At 46.7% G+C, this 15575-nt stretch overlaps 1 protein-coding gene across 2 annotated transcripts in view; it reads left to right on the top strand.

The window, feature by feature from the left end:
• Positions 1-15575, top strand: part of LOC135396737 (bromodomain adjacent to zinc finger domain protein 1A-like) — a 37343-nt gene extending 21768 nt beyond the window's left edge. For both annotated transcript variants that reach the window (XM_064627877.1, XM_064627878.1), the window contains 4 exons: positions 1680-1889; positions 9238-9394; positions 12428-12484; positions 12605-15575. In XM_064627877.1, coding sequence (XP_064483947.1) covers positions 1680-1889; positions 9238-9394; positions 12428-12484; positions 12605-15086 — 2906 coding nt within the window. In that variant the 3' untranslated portion in view covers positions 15087-15575. The remainder of the gene's footprint in view (positions 1-1679; positions 1890-9237; positions 9395-12427; positions 12485-12604) is intronic.

Raw genomic sequence — 15575 nt, 5'->3', positions numbered from 1 at the left:
GCCTTTGTGTGGTTCATAGTTTGTCATAGCTCAGGGTTGTGATTGCTGTGCCGATTGCGCAATTTTGCGCCCACGCGAAATCCTGCTACATTCTGCTACAAAAAGTTGAACTTTCTGCGCCACTGTGCGCCCATTCCGATTTCTTCCCCCATTTTGAAGAACAACAGTAAGAAAACAGAAGTATTCGCTTGCACTAGCTTATATGTCCGGCTAACCCAACTGGCTCTGTCGACTATCGAGTCAGTTCAAGCCATGCTAAGCCATTCAACTTATCCAATCCGAGTCAAGCACTGCCGTGCGGTCACATGGTTCCAGTTGTGCTTCTGGTGATCTGCGGGCGCGCTCAAACACGTATTGCGGAACCTACATGGCTTTGGCATTGTCGAAAGTATCAAGTAATTAGCTCATGTTTTTTTTTTTTTTTTTTTTTTTTTTTTTTTTTTTTTTTTTTGTAACATGATTGTCGTGGCTGATATTACAGCCGTACCCACAGGTGAGAGTGTGTTTATTAATAGACCTCTACCTGTTTGTAAACAAATGATGTCATAATGTTCTACAGCGCCACGAGTTTGGTAGAGTTGAACTACGTTCAATGCTAGTGGCGAACAAGGTTGCGCCCGAAAGACACGGTCTTGAGGGGATTATGATGGTCTCTGAAGAGGGACGCAGCCTTCGGTCTTACTTTTCTTTCAATAGGAGGCAGCGAACGATTGCCCATTCGTGGAAACCAGCTCTTCCCTTCCGATCTCTTTTGGTTTCGGTGTGTCTACCAACGTCATGATGACGTTTCTCGGGTAGAGGTTTATACGTACCGTGCGTTTCTCGGTTGCGCTTTGTTTTGACACCGGCCTGGCTGGCTTGCACGACGAACTTATTTTCGAGGGCTTACAGCAGTTTAGTATTTGAAAGTTGTTACCCTTGTTTAAAAACCATGTGCTTATGTAAAATTGTATACATAGATGTAGGTCGCATTCATACACATATTGTTTAGGACTTCTCTTTGTTAACAAATGCATACTCAATTCATGAGATTCCACAGATCGCTAGATCGTTTTGTTTTCGTCGATGTCTCAAAACAAATTCAAAGGCACTTGTGTCATTGTGCTTTAAACTACGCCTATGTCCTTAAAATGCGCTTTCAGTATCCTAATTCTTTACTATGAATTGGTACGAGTGAGAAAAATACGGAGCGAAAACTGAGGGATGACATTGAAAATGGACTAAGGATGTCATGTCATGCAGTGGATCCCAAACGGTATGAAATCAACAACCTTTAGAGACATAGACAGTGGTCAGACCCTCCTATAAGAAAGCAGAACCAAGCTGGTAGCAGCCCTGGCAAATCTGGAAAGGAACAGAAAGGCATAGTGCAATAGAAATAGCCACCGAGGCACTTCCGAGGCACTGGATTACTAAAATATATTGTTTTAAGCAGTTTCTATGTTGTACGTCACTTTAACAATATGTTAATTATTAAACGCTTCGTGAAACATTGTCCACACTGCACTTTTGTCAGTTTATTGAGGGGCTACCAAGATGGCTTTTGCTGCTCCGAACAGGCATTTTCTCTGCTGCGATTTCTGCTCCAAAACTGCAAAGCCCAATCACACCCCTGATAGCTGCTTTGACAATGTTATGGCCTTTTTGTGTGTAAAGGTGTGTTTGTGTCTAATATACAGGCATGAAGCTGACCAAGGTGATGCTGGATGCGCTCTCTTTGACGGAAGTGTTGCGCCTTCACTTGGGTGGAAGTGGTTCCCTTAACATAGCCAAGAAAGTCTACAGTGGCTGGTACACACAAAGGGAGGACCCTGGTCTGTGGTTTGCAGCCCAAGAGCCAGAGATCATGGCCAAGCTGGCAACTAGCAGCATCTATGACCTCAGTGCTGGTGAGTTGCACTTGCTGCAGAGTGACTTATGTGCAGAGCTGTGAAGTAATTAAGTTACTGCCATTAATTACAGCACCTAAACACTTTCAAGAATAAGTACCATATTTGTACAGCATACGAGGGGGGACCCAAAAGAAACCGGAATTATTTTCTAAAAAATTGTGTTTTTATTGTTGCATGCTGTAACTTCAAACACCTTCAAAGTAATCTCCCTTTGATGCAATGCACCTGTCCAGACGTTTTTTCCACTGCTCAGAACAGTTTTGGAACACGTCGACGTTGATGCTTTTTAGTGCTTGTGCCGTTTTCTGTTTCACTTCTTGGACATCGGCAAAACGTTTCCCTTTGAGGACTTTCTTCATCCAGAGGAACAGAAAAAAGTCACAGGGGGCGAGATCAGATGAGTAGGCAGGGTGGTGCACAGGGGTCATTCAATTTTTGGTCAAAAACTGCTGAACACTCAGCGCGGTGTGGGCAGGTGCGTTGTCATGGTGAAAGAACCAGTCACCTGAATGCCACAGCTGGGGACGTTTCTTCCGTAGATCTTGGCACAACCTTCTTAAAACTTCCAAATAACAGCTTTGGTTCACCGTTTGACCCAGCAGAACAAATTCCGAGTGCAGAAGCCCCTCACATCAAAGAAACAGATCACCATTGTCCTGACGTGCGACTTCACTGGTCGTGCTTTCTTGGGTCGTGGTGAACTGGCTGTTTTCCATTGACTAGAATGCTGTTTCATTTCGGGTTCGTAACCGTGGCACCAAGATTCGTCTTCTGTTATGATTTTAGAAAGAAAGTCGGGGTCAGTCTCCAACTGGTCCTTCAACGCACGGCACACAGCCATGTTCAGCTCTCTCTGGACGTGAGCAGTCGAGGCCAAATTTTGCTGCAGCTCGTTTCACGTGCAAATCGTTCGATAAAATTCGCTGACATGAGCTCTACAACATCCCTGCCAACTCCACAAGCTTATCAATGGTCCACCGGCCTCGGTGGCTCAGTCGGTAGCGTGCACGCCTTCTGATCCCGAGATCGCGGGTTCGAACCCGGCTGAGGATGCCAGCAACTTAGTGGCAGGGTACAAGTTGCTTAGACACGCCATCTTCCGCGAGGGACGTTAAATACGGAGTGCCGTGTGATGAGCTTTCATCGCACGTTAAAGAACCCTCAGGTGGGCAAAAGCAATCCACAGACCGACCGCTGTGGCGTCGCTCATAATCTCAGTTGTCTCGCAACGTAAACACCCAATTATTATTATTATCAATGGTCCGACTGCGGTCTTGCAAGAGGGCTTGACGAATTCTGTCGATATTTACTTCAGTGCGGCTGGTCGAAGGCCGTCTGGAACGAGGTTGATCGTCAATCGACATTTCGCTTCGTTTAAATCGAGAAACCAATTCGTACACTTGTGTTTTGCTCAAAGCAGCCTCCATGTAAGCCGTCTGTCGCATAACTACCGTTTCTGATGCGTTTTTGCCCAACAGGAAACAAAATTTCACTACCACACGTTGTTCGTGCAAATCAGCCATCGCGAAATAGGCAAACGCATTGAAGAGGTCTAAAAATAGAATTCACTAAAGCCGAACGCAGCGTGCACAACAATGCCATCTGGTGCACTGATGCAAAACAGTTCGTAAAACTCTCACCTAGTGGTGGAAGCCTGTATTACAAGGGATCCGCCCTCACGTGGACAATTCCGGTTTCTTTTGGGTCCCCCCTCGTATAGCAATGCAAATCTGCAAATACAGTCGACCCTCGATATAACAAACTCGCAGGGACCGCAATTTCTTTCGTTGTATTGAATTGAAGATCACGACCTTTACGTGGGCACGCGCTGTACATAAGCGTCGATAACTCCCGCCACGATGTGGAAAAGTTTTCTCGTGAAAAATGACAACTACAAATACAGCACCAAAGGGCACCTACGACGCTTTATTTTTGCGTTAAATGGCTGATTGTTCACGTCTGCGTCATGCCTAGCAGACACGGTGTCACGCATTGTTCGTGCGCCGCCAAAGCCTCCGCAGCTTTCTCCATATCGTGTTGCGATCCAGCAAACCTTCTAGATACATCTATGGCAGTGCGTCTTCCGTAAGGCTCTCCGTTGCTACGGCATGTTTGTCCCTGTCAAGAAAATCATCTAGGCTGATTTCGTCACTTGCGCCGCCACGCGAACGAAGTGTTTCCCACACGCGCGCGATTGCGAGTTGCGTCTCGTGCTCATTGCTGTTACCTTCGTCCTGTACTTGGCATCAGCCGGACAGTTCAAAACCAGCGAGAAAAGGAGAAGCCTCAGAAGGAAAATCGCTAACCTTCCAATGACTCAGACTTCCATTTGTAGGCACCAGATTCCTCCTGACCCTAATTGCGCGTGTCATCTTTCGCCGCGGGAACAGGACGCTCCTTGCGTCCTTTGTTTTCGTGATCGTAAAGTCTGCTTTGAGGTCATAAACCTTATCTCGTTCTTTCGCTGTATCAAGGTTAATCGAGGTCGCTGCGGCTAAAAATTGTTTTGTTGTAGCGGGAGTTAAAATATATTGATCTCTATGGCCCTCTGCCAGGGAATCCAAATTATTTAGCTCTATTGCGAATTTCGTTATATCGCGTTTCATTGTATCGAGGTTTGACTGTAATGCGATGCAGGATTTTTGCATTCCCCTAGGAGAACAGTTACAACTGCAGATGCTGGGCAGAAGTAGATCGTATGTGAACACCTCCCAGATGGTTTATTGAGCAAAGGTGTCATGCATGGACACTCGACACTCCCTGCTGTGCTGCTTACATGTTTTCGGCTTTACAGTGAACTCCCGTTAAGACGAACACGAGGGGACCGCGGAAATTTGTTCGTCTTATCAGAAGTTCATCTTAACAGAAGGACCCAAAAGTGTCATAGAAAATGTCAAAAACAGGGTAGCAATTGTGAAACGGCATATTGGCAACATGGCAGCATACAATAGCTTACTTCCTGCCAGTTTAGCCACCTACTGAAGCGTTATTAAGCCGCTGGTTGCCCACTGCTGCGCGCGGATAGAATGGACCCTAACAGCACGCGAACGGCAGTTCCCCCGAGACTGCACGCGAATTGCGCAATCGCACGTGCCGCACTGTAAGGAGCGAACGTATTCCGAATGCCTGCACATCAAAAGACACCACAAAGTTTGGGTTTCATGTTATGGTGCACTTGCAAAAGAGGGAAAGGCTGTGTGTGGTCGGCCCAAACAGGGAGGGCTAGATTTTGAACTTTTCGCCATCCCGTAACGTTTGCTAAACGCTCGTGCTCCCCCGGTTGACGGCCAATGCGCGTGACGGAATGAGCGCGCAAATTTTGAAAAATAGCTATAACGATCGCTATGTGCAGATCAAGATTGAGCCCCAAACGACCACAGAGTCTTTCTGCGTGGCGGGGGTGGTGGAAGCTGAGCCCCAAAGGTGCCGTGTGCACAGCATCACGTGCCTTCCTCGCTTCCGTGCGCGCGGCGAAGCCCGTTTACAGGCGCCGCGGGCGCCGGAAAAGTTTGGGTTATCCGAAGTGCCCGCGGTGTCTGTTCGTGTTAAGCGGAATTTTTTTACATGGCGTCTATGGGAAAACAAACAAATGTCCGTAATTTGTTCGGCATAACCGGAAATTCGGCTTAAGCGAGTTCGGCTTAACGGGAGCCCACTGTATATCACTTGTCTGGCGAGGATCGGCGAGTATCTGATGAGGATCGATCTTTCGATAAGCTCCAGACTTCGGACCACAAAAGGCTTTCTGTGTGGGTGCACAGCGATGTCCGCCGCTGCTGACTCCAACGACGAATATTCGACTCGTTGCAGGTTTCCAGCATGTTATTGGAAGCCTTGGCTTCCAATAGAGCTTGCCTTTTGAATTTCGCTGTGTAGGCAGCACGTCTCGGCGGCATTTTGAGGTCACTTTCGGTTCTGCCAACGCACATGTCCGAAGCAGCAGAGCACCCACTGACATATGTGAAAGAGGGGGAGACTTTCCTTTTACTCTCTCTCAGTACTTGTTGATGATTCGCCGCTGTAGACAAATCTCAGCGGAGTGGGGAAGGGCTGATCAGAAATGCTGAGGGCGAGAGGCCTATGACAACATGTACCACGTATAATGCGAGCCTGCGTGTAATACGACACAATTTTTAAGGGCTCATTTTCGAGGTAAACCTAACATGCTGTCTAATATGGTAACTGTAATTTAATTTCATTTTGCCCGTAATTGGTACTCAAGGGACAATTACTTTCTGCCATGGTTTAACAGTTCTGTTGCGAATTTCTGTGACCTGGATTGTTGCTTTCCAGAGGCTGAGCCTTTCCTACTGCATTCAGGTTTTTCATTTTTCGTATAGCAGCTTGGTCTCGCACAGGTGTTATCATTCATTTAACATGTGACATAAACAAGGTTCTCACTCTTAATTAATAGTTGTATTAGCTTGTCCATAAACAGTGCGATGGCCTTCTAATATGGTACAATGGTTAGTAGAAAGCAGTGGAAAATTAATTTGTTAAACATTGTACAATCAAAAATGTCAATGTCACAAATTTCATTATTACGGTAACTGTACCAAAGCTAGAGTACTGCTCCATTGTATGGAATCGTATTAGAAATGGTTTGGCATCAACCATAGAAAATGTACAATGCCGATTTATTAGAATTTACTTTGATAGATATCTTGGTAGGTGCTATTTTTATGAATATCACAGAATACTTAGCCGTTGCAATTTAGACACGTTGGTTACGAGACGCAAAAGTCGAGACCTTATATTTTTGTGCAAATGCGTTCATGGCATTTTCCATAGCCAGTGCTTGATTGAATCATTTAGTTTTCAAGCACAAATCAGAACTTTCCGTCAGTGTCGTGTTTTTAATGTTCCAAGATTTAGCTCACTGAGTCCCCTGGCCCGTGTGCAGCGTCAGTTATGTAGTTTTTTAACATTTCTTTTCATAAATTTGTTTTGCCGTGGTACCAGCACCACCACTTTAACTATGAATACTGTTGTGTATACATGGCGCTTGTTAGTGCACCATGTAAGAACGACGACGATGAATAAAGGTTGTTGGCTGGCAGCAAACGTGCACGGATGTTCTAGAATATTCGGCTCCGGCACTGTGGACAGAGATCTAGGCTCCAGGACATCACATTTTGGCGACGAGCTGAACCGACGAGCTTATTCTGGAGGTATTCGAGAGTCAGCAACTTTCTAGCAATGAGCCTTAGTGGACTTGCGCCACCTCCGCCTTTTCTACCGGTACCGGGCAAACCAGTGGTTCCATGGCCGCAATGGAAGCCACTCTTCACAAATTTCCTGATTGCGTCTGGAGGAGATCAAATGTCTTCGGTTCGACGGAAAGCTATATTGCTTCATGCACTTGGGGTAAAAGGCCAGCGTGTGTTCTACACATTACCTTCGCTTCCGGGAACAGTCGCTCAGCACGCTCCTGCTAGCAGTTCGTCGGATGGTACAGGAACATCTACCGCACCCGACAGTGAGCCGGACGTCTATGTTGTCTGTCAATGTTGAATCAAATCAAGGTGCCTCTGGTGCCACAACGAAAATCTACAAGGAAGGGGAAGCCTCCTGAACGTTTTGGTTTTCAGTGAGGTGTTATGCGTTTTGCTTTTCGGGGAGGAGTGATGGATTTATCTACAGGGGGAGAAATGTTGTGTATACACGGCGCTTGCTAGCGCACCATGTAAGAACGACGACGATGAATAAAGGTTGTTGGCTGGCAGCGAACGTGCACGGATGTTCTAGAATATTTGGCTCCGGCACTGTGGACAGAGATCTAGGCTCCAGGACATCACAAATTCCATGTGTAGCCCTACATAGCGAATAATTTAATATAGATGATAGATGTGCATTCTTGTCTCTGTTCAGGTTTCTGTTCTCTACGCACAAGTTTTGTTGTTCACACAAATACTCATATCATCTAGTTCACTGTGTAAATTATGAATTTGTCACGAACAACATTCTTTTTAAGTAGGTTGTGGGAGACTTAATATCTGGCATCCATAAGTGGACAAGTAACTCAATTACATTTGATGGGTACCTGTAACTGAATTACATTTTTCTTAGGGTAACATTTTTTCTAAGTCTGTATTTACTCGAATGTAAGTCTACCCTTTTTTTTCTAAAATAGGGAGTCTACTTATAATCGAGATCTACGCAACCACCTTGCTCTACAGCCGAGGCGCTGGTCACGCGCGCTCGCTTCCTCACTTGGAGGGAGAGAGAGTGGAGGATGAAAGTAGTGAAAACGAAAGTTCCTTCTTCCGTTCTCCGCCATGGGTAAAACTCGTCGTTTCTACCCGGCGTCATTGAAGCAACATGCGATACCGTTTCCCGAAGTGAGCAACAAGTGCGCTGCAGAACGAGAATTTGGCGTTTCTGAACGCGTCGTCAGAGAATGGAGAAAGCAACGTGAAGCGATCTTCAGCTGCAGCGGGACACGCCGCGGATTCACCGAAGACGGGACGTTGCTCAGCAATTGAAGATAAGTTCAAGGCATTTCCGCAAGAAAAACGTGACAGTAAACGTGCGACATGTTGCAAGAGGAGGCCAGACGTCTTGCAAGTGATGAAGGAATGGGCCATGCCCAGTTTACGGCAAGCAGTCACTGACATGCTCGTGATGCCCGGAGGCCTCACAAGCCAGCTGCCGCTGCTTGAGGTCAGCTTAAGCAAACCGTTCGAAAAGTATGTCAGGCGGTTGAACAACGAGTGGTTGGCAAGAAGAGGGCACAAGATGACTTCGACAGGGCGGGTCAAGTGCGTGTTGCTATCCGAGGTCTGGAGATGGGTTTCGGCGGCGTGGGTGGCAGTGCCATGAGACATGGTCATTCGTACATTCAAGAAGAGTGCACTATGTGTTGACGACGATGTCTGCTACAGCTATGAAGAGATCAAGGAAGCACGACAGAAGAAGAGTCTACGACGATGAATAAACCTTTTACGCTTTCGTTACCACAAATTTATATATATATATATATTTTTTTTTTCTTTTTTTTTTTCATTTTCATGAATCTCGAAGTGGGGGGGTCGACTAACATTGGGGTAAATACGGTATATTCATGCAAGTGTAATGCAATTTTATTGGTATAACTAACTTGCATACCTCTTCTGACTAACTTATAACAGCTCTGCATTCGTGTCATATTTGAAGCGGAAAAGAATGTAGTGCCATATGACACTAATGTGTTACATGGCTCCAACTTAAGGGATTTTGTTAATCCTTTCTTAAAAGACATTATATGCAGTAAGCAAAGTTCATACGAGTCTAAAACACATTGTACATGTGTTATGGAGCTATTGGATTATGACCTGATGGCTTACCCTGTTTTTCTTTGTGGCAGGTGAGAAAATAAAGCTGATGCGTGTGCTCGTGGAACAGCTTCTCTCGATGGAGACGTTCCGCAGCGTCATTGAGGAAAACTGGATGAGGCTCAAGCAGCTCAAGCACGATGTGAAACAGCTGAGAATTGCTTTCTTCAGGGAAGACAGGGAGGCCAAGTGAGATCCTATTTTGCATTTTGGGTATCGATATTATGTTGTGAGTCAAAGGCATTCGCTTGATGCACATAGACAAATGTACATCTTTGACAGCAGATGGGCACGTAGTACAGTGGACTCCTTTTTAAAATTTGGTGGTTACTGGTTTGTGAAACATTCAGACGTAATGTACGTTGTGAGAGATCGGAACTAGGATTTACACAGCGGATTGTGCGGCGTTGCCAAACAAATTCGAAACCGAAACTGAACAAAACATAACTGCAACCCAAGTTAGCGAGTTGTTTCATATTTCCTCCTCACATCTATTGCGTCCATGGAATTGCGTTAGTTTTGAGATCGGGCGGCGCTTTGTTTCACCAGCTAAGGTAACACCTATCTTTCACCGGTACTTCAAACCGGTTTTTGCGTCGAAACTGGTTCGAAGCGATATTTTACGCTACTGTGGAGCTGAACCTGAACCGAACCAAACAAAAATAATGGTTCCCATCCCTGCCGAAAAGACGAGTCCCGACTGAAAACCGCACATACACCGCACCAACCTGCTGCCGATAGATGAGACACACTTCAAGAGGCAATTCACAAAACCTGCACAGTCCTAACCCTTTATTTCATGCTGATTTGCAGAAGTCTTACTTTTGCTTGCCACCATGCCAACGATGTGCACTTTCCTGTCGCTTACTCCCTTTCTCAGTTTATGAAGGCCACAACTTCATTGACTAGGCATTGGGGGGGGGGGGGGGGAAGACGTTCAAGGCAGACCTAGTGGCCATGTTCCCACATGACCTTGCACTTTGAAAGGAGGAATGCTGTACGCTGTACCGAAGGGATAGTATGACAACTTGCCACATGCTTGATACCATGACTCAGTTTCTCTAACCTGTATGCAACCGAAATGGTGGCCGGTATGACAAGACAGTGGGAAAACAGTATGGATTAAGTGACACGTACACGAAAAACCACTGCAGCTTAAGCGGTTATGGAAAACTGTGGGTTTAATGGCACCCCTGTCGGGGACGTAGCTAAAATACTTTTAAAGCGGAAGTACGGCTTACATGGGTACATGTTAACGAGGCTGTACTGTAATACTACAGAAATTGTGATGACGGCTGGCACCATCAGCCACGATCAGCCGCTGTCTCAAAACATTCTGGCTGATGAGTAGCATTTAAATTACTTCAAATTAGAATTCTGCCAAAAAGTAGATATGACATTTATTTGAAGGCACAGCTGTAACGTGTTACACAGGGGTGGTTCACACAATGCTTGAAACCACTTTGAGGAGAAGCTGCAGCATGTGATGGCCAGGGTGGAGGGAGGTGTACTAGGTTCAACTGTTTCCCGTAGGGGATTGCGCTCTGCTTAAAGTGCCACTACGGACTAAATCTCGTGTCTTCAGAATCCTACCAAAGTTATGTTGCTGAAATCTTCTTGTCTCACTTTACATTCCTGCAAAATGTTTTGGCTCTACATGACGTGAAAGCGAGAGAAAAATTAATTTTTGTTTTTCAAAAATGTGACGTCATGTTAAACTCAGACGGAGTGCCCGGCTCTCATCTGGCAACATTGTTACCCTTTGCGTCTTCCGGTGGGCCCACTTTTTGCACTTCATTAGCAGAGCCCCACGTCACATATTGTCTGACCGCTCCGACCTTCGAGAAAACACAAAGGAGGGAAAAGACATCTCCCCCAGTTTCCCCTTTTTCCATCAGCCTCACATGACTTCCCCACCACATTACCCTCCCCGGACGCCGTCGCTAGGAGACGAGAGCCCTCTCCAGAACATGATATCAATGCAATTTGTGGACTTATGATTACATCACCCACTCATCGCGTCATCGAAACTTGTGGAGGCTCAGCAGATCTTCAAAAATGACAGAAATGCACAGTGTTAGTAAACAGGATTGAAATTTCGTATATAGAATCCTTGAGGCACCTTGTTTTCGTGGACTAAATAAAATAAACGCTGTTTGCAACGTTCGTAGTTTTATTTCAGTAAGTAACCTATCAATGGCCACAGAGACGAGATTGTGGATGCCAGGATGAGGTTATCACCATATTGTACTTTTTTGCTGGTACAGGATTCAACTCATCATAACAGGAACACAGCAACAGCTGTTGAATCGCACACACAAAGTAGTATCCGCGTGCACATTTTCGGGGATTTGATCAGGGAAGCTAAGATCACTTTGTTATAACACAGTGAAGCTTCATTTGTTACCTGTATACAGAAAAGTAGAAATTTTATAGACAAGTTATTGGCCATGCCCAGTTTTCCCAGGAGTAGTAGGTTAGGTTTCTGAGTGTGTGCTCATTATTGTTATCAACTAGTATTGGACACTAAGACACATTTTTACTGTAGAAAATTGTGTGTGTTTGAGGTAGATAATGAATTTTCACTAATCTTTTTATGACTGCTTGGGACCACCAAGTTTGTGTGATTAGCGTGTTACCATGATCGACTAGTAAAAGTAGAGCCTGAAGTTTTAGGGTTTAATCCGATTCTTCCCAAAATTTGCACCATGGATTAAAGGTTGCCTCTTTAGGGTGAAACCCAATTTTTACGCCGCAAATTGCCCTCACTGAGATGTATGTAGGAATGCAAACTAACTTGTTTGGCAGCAAATGCAGTTACAGCACCGTTTGTACCAAACCAATACAGTTAGTTAGTAACTGAGCCAGATTTCTCCAGGAATTTAGCATACTGGAAGTTTTTCACCCGAATTCGCATGAATTTAGAGCACATGTTACTTACCTGATTTTTACCCCTCAAATTTAGAGAAACAAAACTTCAAAACTTCAGGCTCAAACTATAAGTACACAATGTGTCGTAAAATGTTGACTATGTTGTGCATGAATGCAGTTGCATTGGGGGCGGGAAAAACTCTGTCCATTGAATGACTATGTCCAGGGAAGGGAGATGAAAAGCATACACTGTGTATTTATAGATTGATTGCGTACTGATTTTATCTTAGTGGGAGAATAATTTGTTGTATCGACGTTGATGGTTGCATGTCTGCTGTTGTGCAATTGCAGGTTGAAAAAGAACAAGGACGGTGCCCCTGATGCAAAGAAAGATGCAGCAGATGGAGAGTAGGTTACTTAAATTGTCACACAATATTACAAAAGAAAACAAAATCCATGTTACCACCTGTCATCCAGTCATCTCCAGCAACATGTGAACATGAACACTAAATGCGTGATTCTTTGCAGGGACAAGAAAACAGAAAACAAAGACAACACTCCAGAGTCTGTTGAGTTGAACAAGGCTCTCCTGCAAAAGAAGGAACGTGAAGATGCTCGCCGTAAGGAAGAATTCGAGCGCAAAGAACAGGCACTCCGCAAGGAGATCGATAATCTGCAGCGCTTTTGCTGCTTGCAGCCCATTGGTCAGGACAGAATGCACCGCCGCTACTGGGCCTTTTCCTCATTGCCCGGCCTATTCGTTGAGGACAACGACACTGACAAGGGTGCCTGCCTGCCTGGGGGAACTCCGCTGGTGTCCTGCGAGCTACCCAAGAATCCATCCATCGCGTTTATGGAGTCGTTCCTCCTCAAGCGTCGTGGCGAGGAGTGTGCGACAGATTCGGCAGCGTTAAGTGACAAAGAAAACAAGGAAACAGCCGCAGAGCGCAAACCACCGAACGACACAAAGTCGCAGAAGCTACTTGGCGACTCGAATCCGAGGGTTGCACGACGCATGTCTCTGGAAGCAGGCGTCAACGGGTGTGTGGACCCAAAGCGGGACCTGGTCATTGTACTGGACAAGATGGAGTCAAATACAAGGGAGAACGTGCCTTCTGGAAAGGCGTACCCGTTCGGACTGTGCTCGGGGCTCCCGGAAACCTGCTCAGTTCACGGGAGCTCTTCTGGAGGTACCAGCTGGTGGTTTTGTGGGGACAAGGACCAGTTAGAGGCTCTTATAGGAGCGCTTAACCAAAGAGGCTTCCGCGAAAGCAAGCTGAGAACAGTGCTGAAGAGAGAGGCAGCTCACTACGAGATGTTAATTGCCAAGTGCCCAAAGAAAAAGTTGAACCCAGATACGAGCTGGCCAGAGGAACCCGAGGTAGTAGAAGAAGTGAGAAAGTCCTCTAGACTTAATAACAATGCAGCGGCAAAGCCTTCTAACCTTGCAGGAATTGAGTCTCGTTTGGCGCAGGTGCTGAGCTTCCGCGAAGCGTTGCTCGATTTGGAAGAGAAAGTGTTTGCCGGTAGCCTCGGCATGCTGAAAAATGCGGAGCGAGAAAAGTGGAGGGAAAAGTTGGACTCCCTGCTCCTTGCTGTTGAAACAAAGAACAAAGACACTGCTGAGATCAACAAGCTGTCCGAAGAGCTCAACTATGCTGGGGAAGTAGCGCTGTTGTCCGGTGCGCTCGTTGAAGTGTCGTTGGCCATAGAGCGCAAATTCCTCCAGCCTCCCCTGGGAGAAACGGAAGAGCAGAGGAAGAAGCGCAAGACTGCAGAGCTGGCACGCAAGAGCAAGGACGACGAGGGCGAGGAACCACCTAAGAAGACGGTAAACGTGATGGAAGTGTGGCGGGACGCTGCAAGAAAGAGCACATCCGTTGCTCAGCTCTTTCTCTACATGTCGTCGCTCGAGCGCAGTATAGCGTGGGATCGTTCGGTGCTGAAGGCATATTGCAGAATCTGCAGGCGACGGCGAGACCCAGAGAACATGCTCCTGTGCGACGGTTGCGACCGTGGTCACCACCTTTACTGTCTGCGGCCACCATTGGACGAGATACCGAAGGGCGACTGGTATTGTACGACGTGTAGGCCGAAAGAAAAGCCTGCCTCGCCAACAAAGAGAAAATACATAGAGGAAGATGAACTTGAGAGTGAAGACGGGGATGAGGACATGAATGAGGAAGAGGAGGAGGAGAGTGAGGAAGCAGAGGATGAGAATGATGACACGTGCAACGCCTGCAAGAAGGGAGGCACACTCATTTGCTGCGACAGCTGTCCACTTTCATTCCACATGGAGTGCACAAACCCGCCGTTGAGGAGGGTGCCCCGTGGTGCATGGAGCTGCACAAAGTGTACAAAGGCAAAGTCTGATAATGTCACAATTCGTGGGAAGGGCAGCAGAACACGCTCACAAAGTGCGGCAGTTGACTCGAAACGGTACATGGAGCGGCAGCAGCACGCTCTGGCTACCAGGAAACGACACAGTGCAGGCAACCCTGTAATTGAAGCTCTCAAGGGCGGGAAACGCTTCAAAAGAAGTTCGGACGCTGCGTCGTCTCACAGTGACGATACGGTCAGCTCCCGCGGGTCGTCGCGTCGTTCGAGCCAGGATCTTCCCCTCGATTTCAAGGCATGCGACGAGATCCTTCAAGCCATGGTCCACGACGCGGACTCGTGGCCGTTCCACTGTGCCGTCAGCCGTCGGAGTGCTCCGGACTACTACGACATCATCAAGCGGCCCATGGACTTGGGAAAGATCCGTGGGAAGCTGAGCAGCATGGAGTACCGTACGACGAAGGAGTTTGTCGCTGACGTATACCTCATCTTCCAGAACTGCAGTGTGTACAACAGTGCGGGATCGCCGGAGTACGCTGCTGGCTCAGGCTTGCTGGGGAGGTTTGAGAAACTGCTAGTGGAGCACGGCCTCCGCGGATTCCCCCATTCGGACTGCTTCCAGCAGGAGAAGGGCACAGAAAAAAGGTCACGACGCAGCGCGACGAGAAAATAAGTGTTCTTCTCAGTGGTGGTTTCCAGCACCGTGAGTGATACCAACCCCCGTACTTATCATGTAGCTGTTATTCCATTTGTTGCTACCCTGTTTTTAAGTTCTCACTGCAAATATCCCGTGGCAGGTCGTTTAAAAAAGTCTTTGCAAAGAGAGCAAGAAACTTGCAGCACCGTGCTTTCCCTTTGATGGGCAAATTTGGTCGCCCAATCCGGTGTCGGTTTTAGAACGTGCCCCCGCTATTTATGTTTTATCATGCCGCATACAACGTCACCACTTCTCGTCGAACTGTCCTGGAGGCCGTGGTAGTGTCTTTGCACTCCATCCTGCTTCTGTTGGAATTCTGACTCTCCCTCTCGTGGAGAAAAAAAAAAGAAGAAAGATTCCTTGCCCTCTTGTGTGTGCATCGCCATTCCTGTAGATTTCCTCTGAAAGAACATGCGCAACCTGTACAGTATGCAGTTATTAAAATTCTCTTTTTTGTAAAACTGC

Source organism: Ornithodoros turicata, chromosome 6 (assembly GCF_037126465.1).
Source record: "Ornithodoros turicata isolate Travis chromosome 6, ASM3712646v1, whole genome shotgun sequence".
Classification (NCBI taxonomy): Eukaryota; Metazoa; Arthropoda; class Arachnida; order Ixodida; family Argasidae; genus Ornithodoros; species Ornithodoros turicata.
The sequence above is the reverse complement of the archived record's forward strand: the minus strand, read 5'-3'. Positions and strand labels throughout refer to the sequence as shown.